At 38.2% G+C, this 24281-nt stretch overlaps 1 protein-coding gene and 1 long non-coding RNA gene across 3 annotated transcripts in view; one reads left to right on the forward strand and one right to left on the reverse strand.

Moving 5' to 3' along the window:
* Window positions 1-3927, forward strand: part of Gabra1 (gamma-aminobutyric acid type A receptor subunit alpha1) — a 46480-nt gene extending 42553 nt beyond the window's left edge. For both annotated transcript variants that reach the window (XM_069993951.1, XM_069993953.1), the window contains exon 10: window positions 1095-3927. In XM_069993951.1, the coding sequence (XP_069850052.1) occupies window positions 1095-1406 (312 nt within the window). In that variant the 3' untranslated portion in view covers window positions 1407-3927. The remainder of the gene's footprint in view (window positions 1-1094) is intronic.
* LOC138808007 (uncharacterized) overlaps window positions 1-24281 on the reverse strand; it is a 386844-nt gene that overhangs the window by 56885 nt on the left and 305678 nt on the right. The window lies entirely within an intron of this gene.

Genomic DNA, 24281 nt, shown 5'->3' on the forward strand with positions numbered 1-24281 from the left:
TCTAGGGCTCAGGGTTCACCGGTGGCTAACGGCAACTCTATCAGACCACATCGCTTTAAGCTGATCGTTTCTGAAGAAATGTTTGTATGAAAGAAATGTTACCAGGTTCTTCACTCATCCATCACGTAGCACGGCTGAGCAAGTGAAACTGAACAGAGATTGAACGAAGGGAATCCTAAATAGCCCTATGTATCTTTTGCCCACTGGAAACATGAGGAGCGATCATCAACTAATTAATTAATAATTAAAGAATAATTAGCTCAGCAACTGAGCACTGTAAAGCAATACACCCCGAAATGTAGTAGCCAAAAACAACAGCCAATTACTTGCTCAGGATTTGGGGGTAGGAGCAACGTGCTGGGGTAGGGGTTCCCTCCCACAGCTGCCGTCAGCTGGGCTTCTCTCTACCAGACATTCAGTGTTCTCACTCAGCAGTGGCGTTCGTGGTGGGTGAAGGTCGAGGTGTTCACTTTATGACCTTGAGATTGCATAACACCACTCTGCCACTCCTAATTCCATTTTGCATTAAACCAGGGAAGAAACAGACTCCGCTTCTTTTTTTTTTTTTCTCTCTGTGTTAGGTTTTATGTGGTTTTGAACTCAAGGATTCTCACTTGTTAGGAGGGTGCTCTACCACTATGCCAGGCCTCCAACCAATTTTTGCACTGGTCATTTTTGAGTTTGGGCATTGACTCTTGCCTGAATGTGTACCTGGGACCACCATCCTCCTATTTTATCTTCCTGCTGTAGCTGGGGTGGCAGGTGCCAAGCCGAGTACTCAACTTCTTCCACTGGTATAGATTCTTACAGAATTCTCTGCATTAAGATGGCCTTAAACTGCTATCCTCTGGATTGCAGCCTCCCAAGTAGCTAGGATTACAGACATAAAAAAAGTAGGTGCTCAGCAGACTCCATTTTTTTTAATGACAAGGTAAATAATATATTGTCTGTCGGTGAGATTTTTAACTAAAAACAGAACTGAGTTTCAAAGCAAGGGCCAGTTTAGCCAGCAACTTGTAATTTTGCTTCTTACAGTGGTGTGTGTGTTTTGTGTGTGTGTGTGTTAAACAATTGCTTTGCTTTTCCTTCTGCAGCCAAAGAAAGTGAAGGATCCACTCATTAAGAAAAACAACACTTATGCTCCAACAGCAACCAGCTACACCCCTAATTTGGCTAGGGGTGACCCCGGCTTAGCCACCATTGCTAAAAGTGCAACGATAGAGCCCAAAGAAGTGAAGCCTGAAACAAAACCCCCGGAACCCAAGAAAACCTTTAACAGCGTCAGCAAAATCGACCGGCTGTCAAGAATAGCCTTCCCGCTGCTGTTCGGCATCTTTAACTTAGTCTACTGGGCTACGTATTTAAACCGGGAGCCTCAGCTCAAGGCTCCTACCCCGCACCAGTAGGTCCTGTCAGTCACGTTCTGTTGTTCCGTCCTCCACACTGGGAATCGCTTTCTGTTCAAAGCGCAGTGATTCCTAGCTGCTTAATTGCCTCTGTCTTAAAAGAATTTGAAGGTTTCCTTATTTCCATAATTCATATAAGAACAAGAGACCCCCTGGCTGGCAGTCCAGAGCCGAGCAGAATATGCAGCTCAGAGTCAGGAAAGAAAGCTAGAGAGAAAAGTGGTATCCAAGGAGACCAAGGTGACAGGGAGGAAAAGAAGTCCAAAGCTAAGAGGAAAAGTGGAAGAAAAAAGAAACGGAGCTGACCTATAACGCCCAAGTTGCTTGTAGATGTATATTGCCAAATATTCTTTGAAAAAAGATACTGTATATGTCAAAAACTATTTTTGTGTGAAGGTATTTAAGAGGATAAATTATAAATGTTTAATGAAGAAAATTCTAAAGCACCGTTGTCTTTTTGCCCGAGCAGTGGGGGTGCTTCTGGAGCTATTTTCCTTTTTAAGTGGCTGTACAGCTTTCACATTTTGTTTCCCAAACTAAATATTCTCCATATTTTCTCCTTTCCAAAAAAATCTCTACTGCATTCTTTAGCTGTCGAATGGTATTTTAAAATTCATAGAAATGATGTAGGCCAGGTTGCCACTGCTCGACGTAGAGTTCATTCACTCCGAGGCGGAGAAACACTTTGAAGACCCTGCTTGGCTACCATCTCATGTTTTGCTACTCTTCTCGATAAAAGAATCATCTTAAGAGACATCTGAATTATTTAACCAACTAGTTTTTCCATTCTATTTCCAGACAGCAAAATTGATTCAATGATCACTCTATTCTTGTTATGAAGATGTTTTTAGAGGGGCAAAGGTATTTTGCAAGCTCTAGAATTGTTGAATGTATTCTTTTATACAACGTCATTAAAAGCTTTAGATTGAAATTTATGACTAGGACACGAAAATACAATATAGAAAATTATATATGTAAATATTCAGCATGGGACTGTACATTTTTTTTACTTTTTTAAAAGTTATGTTCATACTATTTGCATAGAAGTCACCACGGGTAGCCGTCAGAATGTGGTTGAAAGCTAGGAGGAGACATCCCGAGCCTATACTTCAAACAGGACAGCATGTCAGGAGCACGTGCAACATACGATGTGTTGAGTATCAAGTTCTCTTGTACAGCAAAAGCGCCTAATATAGACTGTTTTGTTTGGTGTCCCATAGCAGATCAGTGGCTCTCTGCTCAAGTCCTGCCATCCCACATTTTCCTAGGTTAAGCTCTTGTAATATAGAAAGAAAATGGGAAGTATTTGCTGGAGCTAAACAAATTCAACTGTATATTATTGCTATATTTGCTGATATCAACTATTTCAATAAGTGCTGTACCATATGTAACATTCACTATAAAATACATGACAGAGTGTACAGGAAATAGCTTTTATCGGGTAATCTTACTACATTTCATTTATACTGTAGCAATATATTTGTAGGCATACAATGTAAGGGCTTTAAATTAAAAGAGGTCCAGTAAGACTCCCTATAAAAATTCTAGTCTTTCATTACTGCCCAGATGTTTTAGAAATAAATATTTATGCAGAAGGTATTTTTTGAAGTCTCCTTTGTCAGAGTTTCACAGATATTTAAATTTAGTGTTGAGAGTCTACAGGTCATGGCGTAAACATATTTACAATAATATGGCATAAACATTTCGCATCACTACCAAATAAGACAGTTGAGATTCCAATCTTAGTTTTGAGCAATGGTTTTTCTCTAAAAGCTGCTATCCAATGATGGAGTAAAATATACCTGTTTTCCTAACCAAACTCTGGTTTTCATTTTTCAATGTGTTTCACTGTTCGATTTGGTCTTGCCTAAACTTCATGAGCTAGTCCAATAAAGGCTGACCAAGAACATTCATCCTCTGGTATCATCTGTAGATACTATGTATAGAAAATAAAATAAATGATGGCTCTAACTTCTATGTTGCTGTTTATCTTGTTATTTCTCGACGTTGATCTAATGTATTTCTTGAGAGCATTTTATCTCCCAGACTCCTCTCGGCTAACCTTTGATCTGTACTTTGCTCATTAGATGTGAATACTTCTTCTTAGTCTGCTTTCTGCTATGCAATGACTGCCTTCCTCCCATTTCTTAGTTGTTAGTACATGTGGGTAGCACTCTATTGTATGAACTGATTGCACAGTTATCAAAGACCAACTATTCTATGTAGCTTTTTCTACAGTGCTTTGCTAAACCATGTGATGCTAGTTGAGTCTTCCTTGAAAATAAAGATGCACTCTTATAGAGGACAGTTCCTGTTTACTCCCAGGACTTTTTCTTCCCAAAAGATGACAGTGAATGTTTATTGCACCTTAGTGCAGTGAAGTGGCAATAAAACCCAACAAGAGTCAAGGCTGTTTATGGCAGATGCATGTATTGCTTTACAGAGTTTAGCAAAAGCTCTTGATTTTATGTCATACTGTATTCTATTATCATAATAAAGCTAATGTTATTCAATAATAAAATGGGATACTTGACTCTCTTTTCACACTATCCAAAGCCCATCCATTTCCTTGTTTATCACATTTTCAGGTTAGGTGAACCAAAAATAACATGACTAGGAGCAACCTTACAATGTGGAAGGGTTCTCACAATGTACCGACTTTCTTCCTAAACTATGACTTTTAGAGACTTGCTTCCAAGTAAAAATGTACAGCCAGGCACCAGTGGCTCTCACATCTATAATCCTAGCTACTCAAGAGAATGAAATCTAGAGAACCACAGTTCAGGGCAAGCGCAGGCAGAAAAGCCTATGAGACTTTACAACTAAAAATAACTAGCAAAAGGATGGGATGTAGGTGTGGTTCAAGTGCTAGAGTGCCCGACAAGCAAATAAGTCTAGTGAACATGAGATTCTGAGTTCAAATCTCAGTATCAGAAAAAAAAATACTTCTTTTAACCACTTGGTAGCATTTCAATATCTGTCAAACTAAAGCAAAACAAAAAAATCCAATGCTAAAAGTGTTTGTAGCGTTTGCATTTATCACCAATACAGAGAATTTATTTCCTGATCTCTCCATAGAACTCTGGTTAAACTGTTTTCGGAAATAGAATCTGAACTCACTCAGTGACTAATACATGTAGCTAAGGTTGAGAATCATTATGTTATTTATATTTATTTATTTATTTGCTGAAAATTTCTATAACCAGAAAGTAAGGTAAAAGCATTTATACTCACTTGGAAGACTGTACAATGGTGTTCAATGTCATTAGTCAGCCAAACGAATTAAAGCTATAATGACCATAAGAATATACCCATACAAGGGCTATCATCAAATGATAGACCATAAACCTGAAGAGAATGTGGAGAAATTGGAACCCTTACATAGCGTGTGGAAAAGAAAACCAGTACAACTACCTTGGAAAATGATTTGGAAGTCTCTAAAATATGAAATATCCACGTATCTCAAGTCTCAACAGTTCCACCAAGAATAAGGACACACATTCTCACAGGAACTCATAGATGAGTGTTGAGAGGTATATTAGTTCCATAAACTCTACAGAATGAAGAAATAATAGTATGTGAAAAATGTTTGGCCGACAAATGAGTAACAGAAGAGATGCAGATGGGCTGAAAGACATGATGCTCTGGGGCTGTGACTCAAAGTGATGGACAGACTGCCTAGCAAGTCCAAGGTTCTGCGTTCAAATTCTAGTAACACCAACGCCCCCCCCCAACCTCGCCATCATGGTAAGTGAAGGAAGCCAGACACAGGACACAATAGTGAATGTTCCAGTTACACAGACTGTCTGCATTGGCAGAGCAGATTGTGGGATCTGCTGCTGAAATGGGCCCGGGTATGTGGCTGCTATTTGTCATCTAGACCTTTGGGGCGTAACTAGAAATATGTTAAAATTACATTTAAACAATGTTATTAATTTACCAAAACTAAATGAAAAGGCCTGTTTGAATGTTGTGGACATGTAATGTGCGTGAACGAATGCAGCATGCTCGGGGTCCTCTTACAAAACTGAATTTCTCTCTCACGATCATGCTGCTTTTTCTATGTGGCAAAAAAAACCCAAAATTTAACCTAAAGACAAAAAAAGAAAACCAAAACAGGCCATACCACAAATAAAAAAGGAGAAAGAGATTTCTTACCTATAAATAAGTTGAAGAAGGCTTCCAGGATCATATATGTAAATGATCTGATCCATATTCATGAACCAGGTGACTTATTCAACACCTTGGTAGGAAGATTTAGCCCTTCTCTTGACAACCAGTGTGATCATTAAAAAAAAAAATGAAACTTCTCCCTTAGGGGACTGAAGAATTCAGCACCCAAGTATTTTAGAAGGTTTTAGCTCAAGGATTCTCCAGTGCAAGCATGCATTAAAGTAGTGGAAAGATTGCTAGAATCAACCTACAGTTCGCAATGTAGTAAATCTAGATAGTGCTCACGGATTTCCATTTCCAGTGAGTCCCTCAAAGTAACCCTGATGTTGCTGTTCACAGGGACAGCGTGGAGAAACTGACCTAGAAATCCCATTACCTGGAGTCTGTTGTAGGCCAGAGCTGCACTTCAGAATTTCAGGCAATAACCCAGGTGAATGAGGATTAAACATAAGACAGGATTTAAACGATAAAGAATGTTACGCATCTTTTCCTTTTATTAGGAAAGAGACGCACATTTTACTGTTAATAACAAAGAACCAACGAAATAGATCTTGGAGATGTTGTCCCATTCAGTATAAAATTAATAACTAATAAATTCCTTTCACCAATGGAAACAGGAGCACAAGTAAAATGAAGGAATAAAATTCAATGAACCTATTAACACAGAGGCTCTGTTTTTTTATCCAAGACAACTCAAATATTTTGGAAAGTCAAATTGTTTTCTTCTTTGCAGAGGAAACTCAGTTTCAGATATCCTGAGCTGTCCTGGCACCGTTAGCCTAAGTCTGCAGGTGAACAGCGCTGCTCTGCTATCTGCGGCTGGGTGCACTCTGCTGTCAGCACGCCCTTCCAGAACAAGGCGTGGTCTGTGAATGTTCTTATGATAAATTCCTGCCATCCTGCAAGATGGAAGTGTAGATTAGCTTACAAAGCTTTACTATTTTTAGAGTGGAAGATGTGCAGATCATAATAAAACACTGCCAGGATGTTTATAATATTGAAGGTTGTAAGACGACATTGTTGAATATAATTTGAATTTTTAGTACCACAATATTTCATAGTAAAGGGGACAAAATAGTCTCTTTATCATTCTGTTGAATACTTTGTGTAACAAAGCTCTTCAGCCTCTAAAGGGTAAATACTTAAACTTGTTTTTAATGTTGGTGATTCTCTGTTGCTCATGACTCAGGTTCTTCATACAGATTACTACTGGTGGTTCATATGTTCATAAAGTTTGAATATGCATTTATAAAAGTCAGTTGTCCTCATAAATCCAGCTTTGTACTACAAATAAAAAATAATGAAAGCCACAATCCATAAGCCCTCAACCAAAAGTAGATCCAGCATTATGGTACATACTTTTGAACTTCTAACAAGAAATAAAAATATGAACTTACTGTTCTATGTTCATGTTGCCATAACCCTTAACTATTCTACTTTATTAACAAAGAGAAATATTTAAACAGATGACATTGTAAGAACTGCTTTTCTAGATTAATCCAGATGTAGATTTTGAGGCTGAGCTAATATGTGTAATGAGTTGACTATGTATCAGGCATTGTGTTAGACCTAAGCCATAGAATGCGGATCATATCTCCTTTTCAAAGCACTCAGATAGTATAGCTAGTAATGGACCAAAGCATATTTTACATTTGCGTGCATATGAACACAATTATGAATGTGTTCAAAAGTACATGTCTACATTACCCCCAATTCCTATAACTTGTGAATATGATTTTATTTGGGGAAAAAAGTCTTTAATGAAGGATCTAAAAAGGGAGCTCATACTGGATTATCTACCCCTCAATGTAATGACAGCCCTTAGGCAGCAGTGCTTTTAGAAGTAACAGGAAGATTTAACACAGACATGGAAGACTATGGAAAGCTGGAGACCGAGATTGGAATAATATAGCTGCTTGAGTGATAAAGAAAATCTCCATGCCTTTAGAATTAGGAAAAGATGAGAAAGGGTTCTCCCCAGAGCGCCACTGCAGGGACTGCGGGAAGTCTCCATCTATGCTGTGAGATCAAGTTCTGTTGTTTAAACCATGGGGTTGTGACCATGTCTTACAATGGCCCTAAGAAATGAACACGAAACACGAAGAGACTTCTCCTGCCTTCCGAATGAGCAGAGTTCTCCCTAAGCAACCAAGCTGGAACGTAATGATTACTAAACCCTTGTAATGTGAGAGTGATCTGTACTGCAAGATTTAGACCTTCCTTACATCAGTCAGCCAAGGGATAAAACTTCCACCCTGAAAAACTGAGGACTCTTCTCCAGCAGGGAACTGAAGTTAAAAACCAAATTTTTTTTAAGAAAAGATTTTGATCTATATTAGATGAGGACAATAGGTAAAAGATTTTGCTCCCATGAACGATAAAGAAGCCATTACATAGTTGATAAATCCATGAACACTAGAATGTAGATGAGCTTAAAAATCATGAGAAAACGGATTCTTTAACTTTATACACTGGCAGTCCTCCTCCGATCTATGTTTTAAATCCATCAACTATCAAGCAAAACGTTTAAACATCTAAAATTGATCATGTGCTTTTAAACAATCTAAATCTCCAAAGATGATAGTGACACCTGCACATCTTCTCTGGTTTCGAACTCTAACCGGACAAAAGACAGCCCTGAGTCTAAATGAGACTTGCGGTTGCTGATGGTGTGAAGGCCACCGACATTTTTTAAAACAAAGAAAAGACAAATCCCCGATGCTGGAACCCCTCGGCGTTTGCGACCTGTTTGCTCTTGTTGTTGCCAAAGGTTACTGGGACACAACAGAAATGACAGATTGTGTGGAGCCCGTGAGGCTGCCCATGGCCCAGGGCAGCCCGGGCGGTCCGGGATGCGGCCTTCCGCAGCTGCTAGGCCTGGTGCTCTTTAATCAGGAGTGCTAAATGACCCAGGTGGCGTGGAGTTTGCACACCATCGAATAACACAGGAAAAGTAAGTGAGTGTTCCCTTCCCAACTGTTCCGTTGGCTCCTGTTCATTGAATGCAAATATCCTCCAGGGAAACCGGGGCCTGATTCAGGGAGAGGTTACAGATTCCTTCATGATCCACAAGAATAGGAAACCAATACAGATACAAGAAGAAAGATAACTGGATATCAAGGCGCACCCATTCACACAAATAGAAAGCACCGTTTATCAAAAGGTGGGAAATGGCCGAAATACCCACATGGTAATTCATTTTTAGGCGAATTCTAGATAGGATAGGTAGCTTCAACCTTGCACTGTCCCGAGAAGACTGCCGTCCTTATGCGACTGCTGGCGTTCCTGTGCTGCCCCGCAGGTCTTTCTGGACCTTTGTCTGAGAGGATGTAGTCAGCCCTCCAATGTCTCCTCTCACCTCTGTGGAAGCAGTCTTGTGTCTGCTCCATTTCTAAATCTTAACTCCTTTCGTTAAATTCCCAGTTTGTGTTTCATTTTTTTTTCTCTCATTACCTTCTCTGAAAAAATTCCTTCAAGGAATTTTGAAACTGAGTCACTTAAATGGGATGCGCGAACTAAAATATCACAATGGACATATTAAATAACATTTATTAATTTCTTACTGGCTACCAGGTACTTATCCATATGACCCAATTATTAGCCATACCTTATGAAACTTAAAAGGGAAGAGCTAAAGTAAATTATGGAAATCATCACAACTAATAAGCGGCTTTAAAATTCAGTTTGGGATTTAAAAAAACAAACATTTAAATTGCATTATCCAAGTTGAAAACCTTAAGCTAGGGAATAGAAAATGTAAACTTTCCTGCTAATCAGTGGGTGAGAATTCTTTTACCTTCTTCAGCCCTTGACTTCCACAGCTGTAAAATGAATAAACTTGCTCAAGTTATCTTTAACAATGTATTTGTATAATTTTATATTTGTTTGTCACAAATTTCTGTTTTCCTACAGATATTCAGGGAAACTGGGAATTTCTAGGAACAGTTTAACTCAAAAAGCCAACTAGAGCATAATGCTTTATACCAGAATTCAAATGGAAAATATATATCCTTCCTTTTGAGAGGTAATTTATCTTCCTAGGCAGACATTGCTAATCAATCACCACTCTCATTCATGCCAAGGCTAGATGGGGCCTCATTAGCCTGCTAAAACTCAGAATTGATAGATGAGAAAAAAAATTGTCAGCATATCTACGTAGTGATGAAATACTACCAGCCTGAACAGCCGGCATTGTGAAATACAGAGTTCTCTGTGCCAGGGCCAAAGCGTCCTCCTGTTTTTTAAAAATTCCTTGCACCCTGTCTATCAATCAGGGATCCAATAAAGCCTCGTGTGTGTGTGTGTGTGTGTGTGTGTGTGTGTGTGTGTGTGTGTGTGTGTGTGTGTGTGTGTGTGTGTGTGTGTGTGTGTGTGTGTGTAATTCAGGGACGGGGTGCTGTCACTGAGGTTTGTGCTCAAAGGTAGCAGTCTGCCACTTGAGCCGCAGATCCACTTCTGGCTTTTTGGTTGCTAACTGGAGATGAGAGTTTCATAGACTTCTGCTGTGGCATTTGTCTTTTTCCCCCTTAGTCAGAGGAAATGGAAGGAGTTTCTTTGAACTAGCTAAATCCCAACCCACACAGCAGAAGGAGAGCAGGAGTAGCCAGACCCCAAGCAGCAGAGGAACAAAGACTGCCAGGCAGGCTGGGGGTGCGTGGCACGGGCCCTGGCACACACGCGTTGCACTGATTCTGCACCCCCAGCACCTCTCGGCCTTTCGGCCTTTGCAGTGCTCTGTTACTCACGCAGTCTTTAGAAGAGTGTTTTTGTCTAGCTTGGGCCATTTATTCACTCCATGGAGAAGCACCATGGCTGCCAATTCTAAGAGTCCTACTGTGACATGCCCTGGGTAACAGGCCCCAGCGAAAGGTTCAGGGGAAGAGCGCCTTTCTGCTGAAACAAGAAACGCGCCTCTGCTGAAGAGCACCTTATTCAAGAGAAGGCTGCTGCATCACCACATGAAGTTCAGAGACGGCGGGGGATGGTACACTCCTACACTTTCATGTGTGCATTGAAGAGAAGCAAACATTGTATGGATTGGGGTGAGCCATGCTGGAGATCTTAGGGTCTAGGGGTGAGACATGATGGAAAGAGATTTGAACATGGTTGCTGGGATAGTGAGAAGGAAATCAGCTTAAGAAATAGTTCCGTGGGATGAAAAGGGAAAGAAAAAAGCTCCATGTGTCAGAGTTGTTAGCGGTGGTTCACACACAAGGACTGACATAAACTAAAATACAGAACTCTGCGGTTAGAAAGGACTGAGTGTTATGATAGTCTATGTATCACAACACTTGAGGTTTTTTTTTTAAAACTTGCCCTTCATTTACTTATAATAATTTCTTCTAATTCCACCATTTCATAGTTTTGCTGCCTAATTAGCAGTAAGTACCCACTCATGCATAGAAAATGGGAAGTTGTTTCATTTGACAGAAAATCTTAATCTGAGTAAAAACATGAACATGTCTGAATGGGAAAGGAAAGATTTCTAAATTTGTGTTGTTTCAAACGCAAAAGGTGGAACATTTCGGTAAGCAGCCATGTACAAGTAATGCACATTTCAGGTTTGTTAGAGTAGTTTTACAAAGCTCAGAGTTCAGCATCTTTCTCTTCCACAACTATAGCAAGCATAGAGTGACCTTTGCTCCTTTTGAGAAAAAAAAAACAATTTCCTGAGAACATGGAATTTAGCAGTAATTAAATGGAAGGCATGGATGTTAATAAGGTTGGTATAATCTGTTCTACAGGAATTAAATTCTTTTTCCTTGTAAAGATTGAATCATGGAGGCTAAGTTTTTATATAACTATGTTTTGGGGAACAAAGATGTATATAGGGAAAAGAAAATCACCCAATTTCCTAAAGCAAAACAAAAGAAAAAGAAAATTACTGCAGAGATAAAGTGGCTGTAGCCTACCAACCTGAGCAGGGTTTGGGAGTTCCTATTGGAATCTATACTTATATCACCCTATGCACTGCCACAAAAATGGAAAATGAAAACGCAGAGCCCAGGGCTCAAGAGAGTTAGAATTGAAATATAAATTAAATGTAATCATGCAGTGTATTACCACCTCTGCCCCGACACAGCTCAAAAACCCATTTCAGCATAAATACGGCGCTCAGCCGATCCCGCCATAACAAGCTGACCTCCTCAGGAGGGAAAACAAAATGATCTGTTTTCGCAACTGGAGCTGACTCTTGAGTAAGGGAATGTGATTGTGTAGGCAGAGTCGGCCCAGGGTTGTGATTCCAATGAACTCTTCAGGTTCGAAAGGATATTATTACTCGGTCTGCCAGTACACTTCCTTTCCTTGTCTCCCGTGTCTCCCCTTCTCTCATTGGGAACAACAGATCAATAAGATGAAGAAATCAAATTGAGAGGAACAATCATGTCTAAAAAGAAAAGCTTTGTAGGCGATTTAAAACAAGTTTTGTAGTTATGAGACTGAAACACAGTGCGCGTGAGGATGTGTTGATGTGCGAATGCAAGCATTCAGACGAAGAAATTATGATTGTCCAACTGCAACACCTATCTAGGTTCAAAAGTAAGCTCCCATGCTCTGGGTACTTGTGGAGGTACTAAACAACAAACACAACACTATAGAACCAGGATTACAGCGATGTCACTCTAGCTAGGAACGCTTCAGAGACTGTGATGTAGAAAAGACCTTCCAAGATTGGGCATGGTGGTGCATACCTGTAATCCTAGCTACTTGGGGAATGGAGGATCTTCATCTGAGGGCAGCTTGGGCAGTTACTGAGAAATCCTAGATGAAGAGCAAATGAAAACAGAAGAACTGGAGGTATGGCTGAAGGAGCCGAGTGGCAGTCTAGCAAGCAGAAGGCCTTAAATTGAATCCCCGGGTTCCACAAAATAAGGAGGGAGACAAAGATATCTGGGGCTCGCTCAGGTCATAGAGAGGTCTCCGCTCCATACGGTGTGTAGGGCAAGAGTTGGGCACACAACACCCTAACTGGCCCTGGGGCAGTTGGTGGGCAGGAGTGTGAACCCTTAGGCACAGATGTGCATATTTGCTTTTCTCAGTGAATAGTGCATTTTGCTAGATTTCATCCTGCGCATTTTTAGAGGTAACTTAATAGCATGGTGCTTGAAATTTCCATTTCAAACAGTTCATTCCTCTTATATAGGAAAGCAATTGTATTTCGAACAATAACACTTTATCCTGCAACCTTGCTATATAATTGCATATTAATTCTAAGGACTTTTCTTTTGTTAATTCTTTGGGATTTTCTACTTTGACAATCATGCCATCTGTGAACAAAGACAGCTTTACTTCTTATTTCTTAATCTGTGTACCTTTACCCACACCACCCCCTAATTTTTTTTGACTCACTGCAGTAGTTAATATAATAATATTTTAATATAATGTGAATAGTCATGGTGAGACAGCCCGCCCTGGCCGGGCTCCGCAATGGAGGGGAAAATATCCGGTGTCTAACACTGAAGTACGTCCCCTTAGGGTTTGGTACATATTCTGTATAAAGTTGACTAGCTTCCTCTCTATTGATATGGTTATCTGTTTTCTTCAGTTTGCTGTTGCGATGGGCTATGTGAATTGGGATCTGAATGCTGAACTCGTGTTGAATAACTGGCACAAATCTCATTTGATTTTCATAAATTAAACTCAAATATATGATAAAGGAAGGAGGTAGGATGGGTTGCGTACTATATGGTTCCATTTTTGTAAGACTCTAGAAAAGTCTGGTGCTAACAGGATGCACCTTGGCATCGGCCTGGTTCCAAGCATGAAAACAATGAACAGGCAACTTGATACCACGGGGTACCTTGTCATTATTCGTTGCAACTACATGACCATTTGGGGTATTTTTCTTTGCAAGCTATACTTTCCTAAGTTAAATAAAATGTAATAATCAAGAAACTATAGAGAAACACTGTGGAACTGTTAAGCATGCCTGATGCTGCTCTGATTTTACCAGGATCTAGGGAAAGTCACTAATTTGATGTGTAAAAAACTAAACTGACTTGGATGCAGAGGACTGCCTTGTAGAGACATTAATGAATACAACACACCCACCCTGCTGAGCCACACCCAAAAGGCTACTGTGTAATCAGAAACCTTGGATTCAAATCCTACTCATGTACTTGTTATAAACCTTTGATTTCCTTCCTTTCTTCCTCTCTCCCTCCTTCCTTTTCTTTTCCTTCCTTCTTTCCTTCCTTCCTTCCTTCCTTTCTTTTTCTTTCTTCCTTTTGTTGTGGGGTTCAGGGCCCAGAGCTCTTTTGATCAAGGCTAGTGCTCTGTTACTTTGAGCCACAGCTCTAGTATGATTTGTTAACTGGAAAAAATTCTGAAGCTACTTCATTAGTTATGAGAGTTAGAGTAGTTACTATAGGTGATACATTTAAAATGCTACAAGGCCTGTATTGATCTGGAAGGACTGAAGAGGAGACTGTTAGCTTTGGAGTATTTATTTTGCATTTTTAAAAAAATAGCATTTGAAGCAAATAGGATATATGTGTTTGTAAGTCATCTGTTGAGTTTCAACTATTTCTTCTTTTATTTGAATGGTTTAATAGGACTTAGACCCGCTTTCCTAAAAAATCATACCATGTTTCTACAAAAAGAAATACAAGAAATAAAAGGTTATATAAACTTTTCAGTTTTCTCTATAGGAAGCAGAACCCATTTACTTGTCTAATAATCTTGCTATACTATGACACATTTTTAGCATATATTCCAAGCATATTTACATTAATGGACTAATTTTACATACTTGCATACATTTCCTTTTACCAGATCAGGATAGTAAAATTCAATTTGCATTATTTAAACATGAATATAAAATGGCTAGATTTTTAGATATGCCTAACATCATTTTTTATATAAAATTTTATCTTCATTATTTTTTGTAGACTTTCTTGTTTGGCTCAGTTACTCTCAATTTTAGCCAACTTAATAATGGATCCCTAGATTCAAGCATCTGTTGATCAATTGCATCTTTTATGGGCTTTAATGTTGATTTTTTTCCTCATTTATGTTCTCATCAAATTTCCATATATTTTCATATTTATTCCTGTGTCCTAGATTCCATAATTGGTTATTACATTTTGAAAAAGCATTTTAACATTATATCATAAATCATTTCTGAAATATGTTTTCAAAATCAATGGCCAAAATCATGTAACTTCAATATTTTCCTTAAAGGTAAATTGAGTTGTCAGACTGAATGCTTCTGGGATTAATAAACTAAATTGAAAGTTGCTAAGAGAGAACAATGAGAATAGAATAAGACTTCTGTCTTGAAAGAAGGTTTTCTAGACTTTTCCATGAATCTGAGCTTTATCTATCTCTAAAAAGTGCAGTCCAGCTAGCAAGAGTCAAAAATAAGTATTTTTGTTGAATAGACATAAAATGAAAATAGTTTATTGATATTTCCTAACATCTAATGAAATTTTTTTATCTACCAGGAAGTTATTTTCTTTGAGATGCTCTTTCACCACAAGTACAATAATTATTTTCTGTGTAATAGCATTCTAGGTGATGTTTACAATTTTTGAGCTCTATGTTCAATTCTTTATGTCCCACTATGATTTTTGGAAAAGTTAATTAAACACTTAACATCCTAGAAAAGCCCAAGTTCAGAACAGAAATTAGATTTAATGTCATTCTGCACCCAATAGTAACATTTCTGAAATGAAGCAATTATTAAAGTAACTATAACAGAAAGAGCTGTTCCATAGACAATCACAGACAACTCCCATGAGAAATACACATAGGTAATCGTGGTTGTACTGCACATACTGTTATTATAAGAGGTTATTTCTACAGGGCCAAAAGAATTAAAGTGATTTCCGTAATTCATTATTAATAATCATTTGTTGAAAGCTTTTGGTGACCTCAATTCTGGCTAGCTAATCAACTAGTGTTCATACGTTAGGGTTTCTAGAAGATACAAAAGATTCAACACTAGATTGTGAACCCTGCTGACCTCCACACCTTTATTATAATGGCAGCAAGCAGTTAATATAGGTGTATGGCCACATTATTAAATGAATGAGAGAGAAGATTGGCTAGTAATGCCCACAGGAATAAATAGATGGTCAACTGATAACATAAGCTAGTAGAAAAAGCTGAATATGTATGCATGGACTTTCCTCACAAGAAACAATCCAGTAGGCTCAAACACATGAGTATTCTATGAATTAGACAAACCAGATACTTAGGACAATTGGACTTATGAAATGAGATCAGCAAATGGAAGTGTTAGAAGATCTACTTCAGAAGCATTCCAGGCCCACATTTATATACACATGCAGCTGGAAATCTACCTCTCTAACCACATGGAAGATAGTAGTTTTATTTCTAGCATAAATTAAACCTGGTAAGATTCGTCTTATGCCACCAAGAATCAGGTGTGGTAGCATCTCAAGGACAAAGGCTTAGGGATTTGAGAAGTCTGAATAACTAACAGCCTCATTTCCTACCAAAGTTCAGAATTACCTGCGATATATATATATATATATATATATATATATATATATATATATATATATATATATATATATATACACAGATGGAAATCAAAGCATCAGAGTTTGGAGTAGTCAGCGGAGACCTTATTCTAGAAAGTAAAGTGGACTTACTAATTCTTTTCCTAAGAGTTACATTAAGTCACCTAGTCTGCCAAGGTCAGAACTGTGAAGCTCTTGACTTCTGTAGACTTCTCTCCTGTGAATGTATGGCACAGAGAGTCTGAGACCTCACACGGTCAGACTGAATCTTCAAGGGATGGATACAACTATTCATCTGATAATGACACAGGGGAGGAGTGAAAGAAGAGGCCAGGCATTTCTCCTTTCTGGGGAAAGTCATCTAACCACAATGGTGATGACTCCAAAGTCAAAGCACTGAATCTCAATACTACTGCAACCTCTTCACTCTCCAACCATCTATCATCCCCCTGCGGAGTGATCTCTTTTCCCCTCCCTGGCCATCCCCTACCCCAGCGGCGAGTCAGAAAATGTTCTCTAGAGAAAGTCAACTTGCACAAGTAAAAATATCTGCTGGAGACACAAACTATCTGGTTTGTATTCTTAGGAGACAATTTTTTTCTATAAACTTCAGCCATGGAATAAATAATGCAAAAGAGTCAAAAACAAAACAACCATCACCACAACTGAAAAAAATTCCAACATAAAAATCCAATAATTAAGCAAATGATCACTGTAAAAGGTATCAGAAAATGACTGTTGATAATACTGCAAAAACTGACTTAGCCATGATGTTTATTCAAATACTACAGTTTCCTGGTCGGGCTAATATTAATTAGATGACAGTATTTTAAACAGGATGCACCAACACTGGTAAACTCTGGTTAAAACACTACATAGGAAACAAGAATTAAAATGTTCTGAGCGCTGAGAACAGGAGGTACTGATGCGGCCAAATCTGACCCACTCACGTCCCCCACTAACACTGGATCAGGGCCTCATGTCACCTTGAGACCATTCAGCTTGCCCTCAAGTTTTCTCTACTGCAAGTGATAAATACTGAAAAACCAGTAAGCACAAGTCCATAGCTAGTATAATTCGACTCTGATCATACTTATTCTAGACTGAGAGATTTTCATTTAAAATATTAACTTTTTCATTTTTAAAATGAAGGGGCCATAAGCCAAGCGTGGTGGCTTACACCTGTAATCACAGCTACTGTGGAGACAGTTGTTGGAAGGATCGAAGGTCAATGCACTACAGAAGTCAGCAAGACTTGCTCTCAGACAATAGAGCTGGTGTTTCGTGCTTCTCCCCTTAGCTATGTGAAGATGTAAATAAGGGGACTACAGTCTCAGCCTATACCTGGTCAAAGTCAACGACCCTTTTGGAAAAATAACTAAAACGAAAGGGCTGGAGTACGTAACAGACAAACCAACTCTTTGAGCTTAAGAAATAAATGAAGGCTACCACAGCTGAAAGGCCGTGTCCATTCTGGTCTTTTCTCATAGCTTGCAATAAATCAAAGTTCAGTCACACTGCTGACAACCCTTCTTCAATTTTTCGCCATTCAAGACTCCAGCTAGAACTTCCTTAAGTGTGACTCCGACATTTATTAGTGGCAGAATCTTTTTGGCAATCTTATTTAATCCTTATAGCTCAAAGTTTCCTCAATGTAAAATTGGAGAAATAATATTGTCAGATTCTTTACTATGTAGACCAAGAAAATAGTTCATAAAACTATTGACACATGGTTGGTACAAGGTACATATATAACAAAAATGTTGAGTTATTCTCATCATAATCTTTAATAAAATTAGGATTACTGTCTAAATCCCTGCAATGGTCTACCTGTGGGAAAGGTTTCAACTTGGGACTTATGAGTCAACGAGCTGAGGGTTTGCAAGAAAATATCAAACTTAATTCAAAAATAACATTTCATAAAAGAAACATTAAACTGCAGTGCAAATACTGAATTATTTATATTATGGTACAATAACATTCTTAATATATTTTGTAACTTTTTGAAAATGCATTAATAATTGACTCCATTTTGGAAGGACAGATAAAAAGGTCTTCTAAAAGACAATATTTATGTAAAGAAGGAAAATACAACCTTAAATAGCAGCACTGGGGATATATACAAGGAGCATAAAGAAGTCTTTAAGCACTTTAATCACCTGACCATGGAAGTGAAGAATAGTGGCATATTATGAAGATGAATGTTCAGGACATGACCCTATTTATAGTGCACCGTTCACACCTGTGAGTCACATTTTTTTGTCTTAACACATTTTCTGTGACAAGTAAATGTAATTACACTTAACCTCTCCTATGCTTATTTAGACTCACACTGAACAATAAGCTTAATCAGGAAAATGTCAGTCATAGTTTGAGCCTAAATCAGAAACACTGAAAAATAACATTTTTAAAGTTTTCAAATGTAGAACATTGGAACCATTCAGGAAGTTATTATTGCATAATCCAAACAAAACAGTGTCAGATCAAGTGAAAATGGGGTGGGAAAGCACAAATAGTGCAAGTACGTATGGTAGGAAAATATTTTCTGAAGAAAGTGGAGTGGAGAGTTATGAAGAAATACCATTAAAGTGTATTTATCAGCAATTTATATAAAAGCCTGTGTCGGTTTCATGGAAAATTGGCAGCACAGTAATTACAGTTAAGCTTTAATCGATTTATTTTTAGGATGGTGGGTAGAAAAATGTTGAAGAGAGTCATTTAGAAATGATAACCCTGAATTTTCAATGCTCTCTTTGGGTGTAACCTTTAAAGTTGGGTAGCTGCAGAAGACATCAATGGTACGCACAAGTCTCGTGAAAAGCACCTTTACCAAAGCACAACTCTAATCAGCTCGTTGACTGCTGATCTCTGATGGGGGAAGGTCAAAGGGATGGTTAAGAAAAAGGCAATGGTAGTAGAATCCTTCGTATCTTCCTAGCTACTGTCTTCATAAGTAGTCAAGTGCTAGCTATCAGTGCTAACGACATTAAAGTCTGAATGGTCTATAACAGATTTAGTCCACTCAAGCCTCAATATCTTCAACACAGAAAATAGCTTAACATGATTTTCACAGAACCTTAAAGCATATATTAGTTAATACAGCTGTTGACAGAGAAGTCTCAGGCTCTTCACTGTGCAGGGCTGTTGACTCTGAGTCCAGTGTAAAAATCAAAGTATTAAGTGTAGTTAGCCTGAGCAATATCATCAGTCTTTTATATAATACCGTGGCATTACTCCAAAGAAGGGGTTTCTGACCCTAAATTTTCTCTCTGCACCCAGGCACATTTTGAATAATATTTTCTGGTACGTAACCATATATATTGGTTTGCCCAGATGATTCTCTCTCTGGACATCAGATTTAACTTAAGATCTAAAGGCATTTTCTCATTTCTTCAAACTGAGTTAGCTGCAACATCAGAATAGCTTCCCTTTGACAAAAATATATACATTTTTGAGCATACCCGAAGTCACACAATGGGATCAAACTCACTAGCTATTTTTTTTTTTGCACTGCAAAGAAATTCTGAGAAACAGTTGTGAGTCATTAAGAATTTTCTAAACATTTTGCAGATGAAAGCATAAGTCGATATGGGTGGGCTGTGTGGGGCCTAAATCTGATACAAGTACATCCCCTACACGGCTTGAGTTTTCCAATGAAGCCATGTGTAGTGTGTGTGTGTGTGTGTGTGTGTGTGTGTGTGTGTGTGTGTGTGTGTGTGTGTGTGTGTGTGTGTGTGTGTGTGTGTGTGTGTGTGTGTGTGTGTGTGTGTGTGTGTGTGCGAGTTTTCCAATGAAGCCATGTGTAGTGTGTGTGTGTGTGTGTGTGTGTGTGTGTGTGTGTGTGTGTCTTTGGGGAGCATTGTGGGTAAAAACAAGACGTGGACACAAGGAAAATGGCACAGATCCAAAGGCAAAAAAAAAGAGTTTTTTATCTCAGCTTCAAAGTGCTCCAGAAATCCCAAGTTGAGTGAAGACAGCTGTGGAGATCTGAACTAGACATCAAGAAACAGGAAACGATTAGACATAGGAAGCACAGAGCGTGAAGGTGGTTTAACCAAATGAGAAGGGAGAGGAGTTAAGTTTCAGGGATTGCATTCAGAGGCTCAGGGAAGGTGGCTTCATCCCCACGCTCCCCAAGCAAGCAAGGTGGCTGCCAGCTCTATCTAGATTTGAGCTTAAAGCCCACCACGGACAGGATGTCTAGCTCTCAAACACCCAAGAGCTGATGAGAATTTCCCTCTGACAGGCCTTTGGGTTTGTCTGGAGACTCACAGAATGCTCTGCTGTGGTTGCCCTGTATTGAATCCTAAGCTGCCTTCAAGACGGGAGTGTTATCAGACCTCCATAAGGGAGAAGGCGTGTCGATAATGTACAAACACACCCACAAAACAAAACAGACGTTCAATATACACTTAATACATAGTCATATCATACTTAATATTTGTCTTCAGAAGTTTACAGGATATACTGGCATAATTAAAGAATAATTAAGCCTTTTTCGGAGTTTACTACTAAGGTTGTGGCTATGTTGGTTCCGGCCACTAATATTTTATCTAATATTTGCTTCATCAAAGAGATGTTCAGATCTTGACATCTATATTACTTGGTAAAAGTTAAATATGATGTCAGAGGCTGGTATTAAATTTGAATTCTAATTGTTAAATGTGTGATTCAGAGCTCTTATTTACTCTTGTATGAATACAGAATCGTGATTCTTAAATTCAATCTTGTCAAAATGTACTAAGAGAGAATTTAAGAAATACCATTGGAAGCTTTACTCCTGGCTGTTGAAACAAGACAGAAAAGTAGTCTGAAATCACAAAATATTGGAAGGAAAATGAATGTCTACCAATATAGAACTGCATAAATAAATCATGAGACTTCATTTTAATGAAAAATCATATAGTCATTAAAAACTGAAAATCTCTACAAGATTGTCACTGGAAATACTCTCAAAGTTATGTTAAAAGTCATAAGCAAACTGCACAATATAAATTGGGTCAAATACACAGAAATCAATAAAGTATTACACTCAAACACTTGTAGAGAAACAGAATATAAATGGATGGTAAAATAATTTCTCCAGGAAGAAAAAATTGATAGCCGTGAAATGAAGAACTATTGTTCACCCTGCATAATTCCTAACTCTGCAGTAAACTATCTCACAGTTGTATTTATGTCCTTTGGGAGGCTATAATACCCACTAGCAAGAATTATTTAAAATAAAATACCTAATAGCAAAATTTATTCTGAAAACATATTCAGAGCAAAATTTCCAGCTGCCTTTCTCAAACACCTTCTACCAAAAAAGAGCCAACATATAGAGATTGAATAACCCACAAATGAAAAGAAGATGAACTTGTCAAACTAGAAATGCTGGACAGAAAATACGACAATATGGCAGCTGTCTTATTGATTCCTTTGATCATTTCCATTGCTCAGTTACCATAAGCAATGCATATTCAGGACCAGGGCGCCAAGGATGGAGCCCAAGAGCTCCAATAAGCTGACAGGACTCAACTGAGCCAAGGTCACTCAACCAATCTGTGTTAAAATCTGAAATGAACTACAGCTCATAATGGAGTCCTCATTTTACTATACCACAGTGTCTTATCCAAATGGGTGGCATTCATCATGGTGACATTCTCCTTCAGCTAGATCGCTGTGCTGTGACAGCCTTACTAGAAGAAAAGTAGCAGAAGAGACAGAAAGAAAATCCACTTATCGAGAGGATTCTCTTCTACATGTACTCCAAATTTACCGGTCTATCTGTTTTATCCCTTAAGGGGTACAGTATTTGTGAGAAATCAGCACTCGACCTTCATGTGGGTCATAGACAAATTCTACCCTGATTGCTGCCCAAACTGGATTTCTGGTGGACGTTTCATTTGTCCACTTCCTACTTTTTTCTTCATCATAAATAATGGCAGTTTTAACGACAGAAATACACAAAAGGTATTCAAATATGATTTGTCTTCCAAATGTGGCTCAAGCTTTCACTTGTAACATTATCAACAAAAATCAAATGCAAGTATATTACAATGCATGCCTATTGTATAGCACAGAATATTTAAATTAGTTTGAATAATAATGATATTTCTCAACACTTTGGGGAGGAAATAAAACAGTTACTTTTTTCTGTCCTTCAACTGTCATAAAAATGACTTCATTATTACTTTTCTTTGTAATAGATTATCTCTGTTATCATTTACCTTGAAGCTATAAAATCTGAACCATTTTTACAAGGAAATAAAAAATATTTTCCTTCATGAGTACCTTTATACAGAGTAAGTTTAGGCAAGGTACAAACACACATGTATACACACACACACACACACACATACACACACACACACACATACACATACATACACAGAAGGAACCAAAGTTAATTCAATTAAATATTCAGCCACTCTTTTCTTTTTCAGCAGTAAGTACACATTCCAAGATAGCTTGATGACAGGGCACTTGACTAGTACACCTGAGACCCTGACTTCAGTCTCTAGTACCTCACTCCACAAACTAGAGAATGAAGGCGGCAAAATCATCCTAGGGTCTTCAGTGTTTGAAACTATGACACATCAAATGGAAAACTTAATACCAGTAGCAATCTTTCTTCTATTTTGCAACATCAAAAAACCCCTTTTCTGATATTGTGACTCTAATATTGGTGATTGCTGTTCTCACTGATCTATTCTTCAAAAACTGAAAATTAGAAATACAGCATCCCTAATCTGTGTCCAGTCTCTCATCTAGCTACTCATTTAACAAATCTCTATATAATACTTATATATCAGGTACAAGTTAGACACTAACAATACACAAAATAATTGAATAATTTCCCTATTCTGGAAGAACAGGTTTATTTCATAATTCTTAAATGTGGTAAATAATTGCTTCAACTAATATTCATAATTTAATATTAGCAATATTAAATATGTACTGACCAATTTCCAGTGAATTATTATTCTCTTATAAATGTAAAAGGAAGCACATTAAGATAAATTCATTGCCATTTTGTGGACATTGTTGCTCTTTAAATATTCAGGGAGTATTTTTGATAAAAGTTCCTGAGATGAGAAGATGGATCCTGTCAGTTTTTGTACAAGTAGATGCTCCTCCCTGAAGAAGATGCCCTAATTCTCTATTAGAACCAATCAGATAAGTCCTTTCCACATTGAAGTTGAGCTAACTATATGGCTTAGGACTGTATACCTATTAATAGAGTGCCGTGTGTGGAGGCAATAATAGTGTGTGGAGGCAAACTTTTCTTGTACAAACAAAATAAAACAGCTAATAGGATGATTTTGGGGTTGAGATGAGTCATTTGTTATCATATATAATGTGAATGACTGCTGCTTTTTTAAACATGTGCTTCTCTATTCATCTGACAGGAGTGGCCATTTAAGAATGTATCTGAGGGTTTTAAATAACTTTTCTGTTGCATTTTCTCAAAGCTAATTTTAGAATATATTGCAAGATGATTCTCTCAACAAAAACATCTCATGAACCAGAGAGTGAAATAATCCCTCTTCACACCATTTCACTCACAGGAAATAACATTGCTGCTATTTTTTGGAAAGGAAATAGTTCTTCTTGATTGAATTCCATGCCTTCCTCTGTAACAAGATAGCAAGTAAAGACATGAAGGTTCTAGTAGACCTGAAGGAAGGAAAACTCTGAAGTTTTATTTTAAGCTTACACTGAATTTAGCAGGACAGTCTCTCCTGGTGCAAATGGAATGTGAATACGTTTGAAATACAGATGTTTTCTGACTTTGCAAAAGGAATGTTTTATTTGTCAACTGCTATGGGGGCGATGCCCACGAGTATCTTAGATGACATTCAATTATGTCAGCGGTGCCCCTATTGAAGAAGAAACTGTGTTTCTTCCATATCCAATGAGATAATAGGGAATTTTTTTTCTGATAGTGAGAAGTGGAAATGTTTTCTCAAAAGTTACAGAAGGAATGACTAATTCGCTCTAACCCAACCCCAGGGCTGGAAAAGGGAAGGAGGGTGGTACTTGCTATTCGCTGCTCCTCTGGACATGAAGAGAGTGCTGAGCCAGCGTCTGCCTGCCCCAGTTACCTCCATTAGGGGGAGCTCTGACAGTACTCGGCCTCACTGGGCTTTAAAACAAACCACACCGTGCTTAGCATTTTCTGTCATTTCCCTCCCAGGGTAAGAACAAGGTGTTTTGTGACAGGTGT

Source organism: Dipodomys merriami, unplaced genomic scaffold (genome assembly GCF_024711535.1).
Source record: "Dipodomys merriami isolate MVZ:Mamm:240054 unplaced genomic scaffold, mDipMer1.0.p SCAF_44, whole genome shotgun sequence".
Taxonomy (NCBI): Eukaryota; Metazoa; Chordata; class Mammalia; order Rodentia; family Heteromyidae; genus Dipodomys; species Dipodomys merriami.